The 3,438-nt window shown below is 36.8% G+C and overlaps 1 protein-coding gene across 1 annotated transcript in view; it reads right to left on the bottom strand.

The window, feature by feature from the left end:
• Positions 1-3,438, bottom strand: part of LOC103602284 (potassium voltage-gated channel subfamily H member 8-like) — a gene marked incomplete at its 5' end in the record, with an annotated part of 45,094 nt that overhangs the window by 39,833 nt on the left and 1,823 nt on the right. The window contains one exon of the mRNA XM_008586695.1: positions 1,703-1,741. Within this exon, the coding sequence (XP_008584917.1) occupies positions 1,703-1,741 (39 nt within the window). The remainder of the gene's footprint in view (positions 1-1,702; positions 1,742-3,438) is intronic.

Here is a 3,438-nt window from a genome sequence, read left to right as displayed (position 1 = left end):
TTAATTTCCTCATTTGTAAAATAGAAATGGTGTGAGAAAAATATTAGATACTAGATAATGGAAATAAAGCACTTAACCATGTGCAAAAAAAGAGTTTCATGAATGCTTGCCCATGCAATGACGATGGTTATGAAGAAAATGGAAACACCTTCTATATCAGGGTAGTTATTACAGAGTGCTTGTAATCTCTTTTTTATGCAATCTTTGCTTCTCTTTTAGTTAACAAAACTCTTAGCAATGCACCCTGCCCAACGATCACCTTTCTTAGCTTCTCTTGACACTGAGTTTGGCCATGAGGCCAAGTTTGGGGATGATGGCATGTAAGTGAACAGGTTTTGAGACACTTTTAGGAAGGCTCCCAGAAACAGGGTGGTAGCCTTTATTCTACTGTGTCACATTTCTTTGGTTTCTAGTCTGAAATATGGACAAAATGGGTGAATGTTCAGCTGTCACCTTGGAGAATGAGGTTATCTTGAGGAAGGAAGCCTTTGTGGAGGATAATGAAGCAGAAAAAAGAAATTCTGGGGCCCTATGGACACCTGGTATCCCACTGCATCTTTTCCATCTCTAGATTTGCCTATGAGAGATAAATCAACATCTATTGTTTTGAAACCCCTTTTATTCTGGTGGTTTTAACATTGCAAATGAACTTCAGCCTGAATTATACAGAAGGATTTTTTTGGGGGGGAAAGTTAAAGATGTTATGTTCTTGGGAGGAATCTTTGTTTTCAGAGTGCTATGAAGGGGTGAGAAATTCAAATTGGAAATTCCAAAAAAAAGGCTCAATTTCTCTTTATGAGAAAGGGAATATACAAAGTTCTGAGGGAAAGGCAGTGCAGTAGTGAGGAAAGGCTATCCAATGAGAAGAGTAGAAACATAAAGACCATTTTTCTTGTTGCTGATGAGGGATTTTGTAGAAATGAGAGAGAAAAGGCAACTAATGCCAGAGAGAAACTGGGCTGAAAGCGCTGAGATGACTGAATAGCTTTTAAGAAGTGTATCAATGTAATATTACAAGTAAACCTGTTTGCCCCTCCCCCACCATCTTCAGTAAATTATCAATGTCTTTGTAATGTGTAATATTATCAGATCTATTTGTGTGCCTCTGTGTGTGTGTGTGTGTGTGTAAGAAAGAGAGCCAGGGTTATTGGGTTCTGCTTCAAGAATAGTACAGAGCAAGAAAAGGGTTCCGAGGTTCCTGTCACAGGATTATTGGTTAAAAAAAAAGTCTAGCTAATAAATCTGATAAATCACTTTTCTGTGGGAAAGTTTTCTGTGTAATTGAAGGGTACTTAGAAATTAGGACTGTCTTAAGAGGTCAAGTGAAACTATTTCAGAGTATCTCTGAACCATATTTTAAACATTATAGATACAAGAAATTAGACTTTTAGAAGAAAAAAATTGACGACCAATTTTAAACCCAACTAAAGTACTTCTAAAATGCATACCTCAGGACTCCACTACTTCTGGCAGGTTTTGCTAACAAACTACTTTATAACAAGAACTATAAAAAGCTTACATAGAGAGATTAGTTTCAATACATCTCCATACCCAAACTCAAAAAAGTCAGTCACCACGTTTCTCACTGGAAAATGAATTAGGGAAAGTTAAAAATAAGTACATAAAATCCTGAAGGGAAAGACAGATTTATTCAAATCCTTTGGATTTTAGATAAATATTTGCTTTTTAGCAAAAGCCATACCTGGGAGACTGTAGATTTGTTCGATAATCTTGATATCACCTGAAAGAAAACAATAGAAGATTTAACAATCATTTAAACCTCTCCCAGTGGCTTGGGACTGAGCGAAATGTAGGAGGCAGTCAAAAGAGAAGGATGTTCAGAGAGTATGTGTATGTGGGGGCAGGGGGAGGTAGGTAATGGATCTACCTGTGTAGGCCTGAGAAGTAAAAATACCTTCTGAAATGTGCTNTTTATTCTGGTGGTTTTAACATTGCAAATGAACTTCAGCCTGAATTATACAGAAGGATTTTCTTTTTTTTTGAAAAATTAAGGATGTTATGTTCTTGGGAGGGATCTTCGTCTTCAGAGTGCTATGAAGGGGTGAGAAATTCAAATTGGAAATTCCAAAAAAAGGCTCAATTTCTCTTTATGAGAAAGGGAATATACAAAGTTCTGAGGGAAAGGCAGTGCAGTAGTGAAGAAAGGCCATCCGATGAGAAGAGTAGAAACATAAAGACCATTTTGCTTGTTGTTGATGAGGGATTTTGTAGAAATGAGAGAGAAAAGGCAACTAATGCCAGAGAGAAACTGGGCTGAAAGCGCTGAGATGACTGAACAGCTTTTAAGAAGTGTATCAATGTAATATTAAAAGTAAACCTATTGTTACAATAAGCAAACGGAAAGGACATTTTTGGGTGGGAGGGGGAGAGGGAGGAGGGAGGGAGGTGTCGGTGATGGGTCATAATAATCAACCACATTGTATATTGACAAAATAAAAAAAAAAGTATTTTGAAAAACCTTGATTTAAAAAAAAAAAAAGTAAACCTGTTTGCCCCTCCCCCACCATCTTCAGTAAATTATCAATGTCTTTGTAATGTATAATATTATCAGATCTATTTGTGTGCCTCTGTGTGTGTGTGTGTGTGTGTGTGTGTGTAAGAAAGAGAGCCAGGGTTATTGGGTTCTGCTTCAAGAATAGTATAGAGCAAGAAGAGGGTTCCCAGGTTCCTGTCACAGGATTATTGGTAAAAAAAAAAAAAGTCTAGCTAATAAATCTGACAAATCACTTTTCTGTGGGAAAGTTTTCTGTGAAATTGAAGTGTACTTAGAAATTAGGACTGTCTTAAGAGGTCAAGTGAAACTATTTCAGAATATCTCTGAACCCTATTTTTAACATTATAGATACAAGAAATTAGACTTTTAGAAGAAAAAAATTGACGACCAATTTTAAACCCAACTAAAGTACTTCTAAAATGCATACNTTAATTTCCTCATTTGTAAAATAGAAATGGTGTGAGAAAAATATTAGATACTAGATAATGGGAATAAAGCACTTAACCATGTGCAAAAAAAGAGTTTCATGAATGCTTGCCCATGCAATGACGATGATTATGAAGAAAATGGAAACACCTTCTATATCAGGGTAGGTATTACAGAGAGTGCTTGCAATCTCTTTTTTATGCAATCTTCACTTCTCTTTTAGTTAACAAAACTCTTAGCAATGCACCCTGCCCAACGATCACCTTTCTTAGCTTCTCTTGACACTGAGTTTGGCCATGAGGCCAAGTTTGGGGATGATGGCATGTAAGTGAACAGGCTTTGAGACACTTTTAGGAAGGCTCCCAGAAACAGGGTAGCCTTTATTCTACTGTGTCACATTTCTTTGGTTTCTAGTCTGAAATATGGACAAAATGGGTGAATGTTCAGCTGTCACCTTGGAGAATGAGGTTATCTTGAGGAAGGAAGCCTTTGTGGAG

This window comes from Galeopterus variegatus, unplaced genomic scaffold (assembly GCF_000696425.1).
Source record: "Galeopterus variegatus unplaced genomic scaffold, G_variegatus-3.0.2 Scaffold4083, whole genome shotgun sequence".
NCBI lineage: Eukaryota > Metazoa > Chordata > Mammalia > Dermoptera > Cynocephalidae > Galeopterus > Galeopterus variegatus.
Note: the sequence above shows the minus strand (reverse complement) of the source record. Positions and strands in the feature narration are given on the sequence as shown.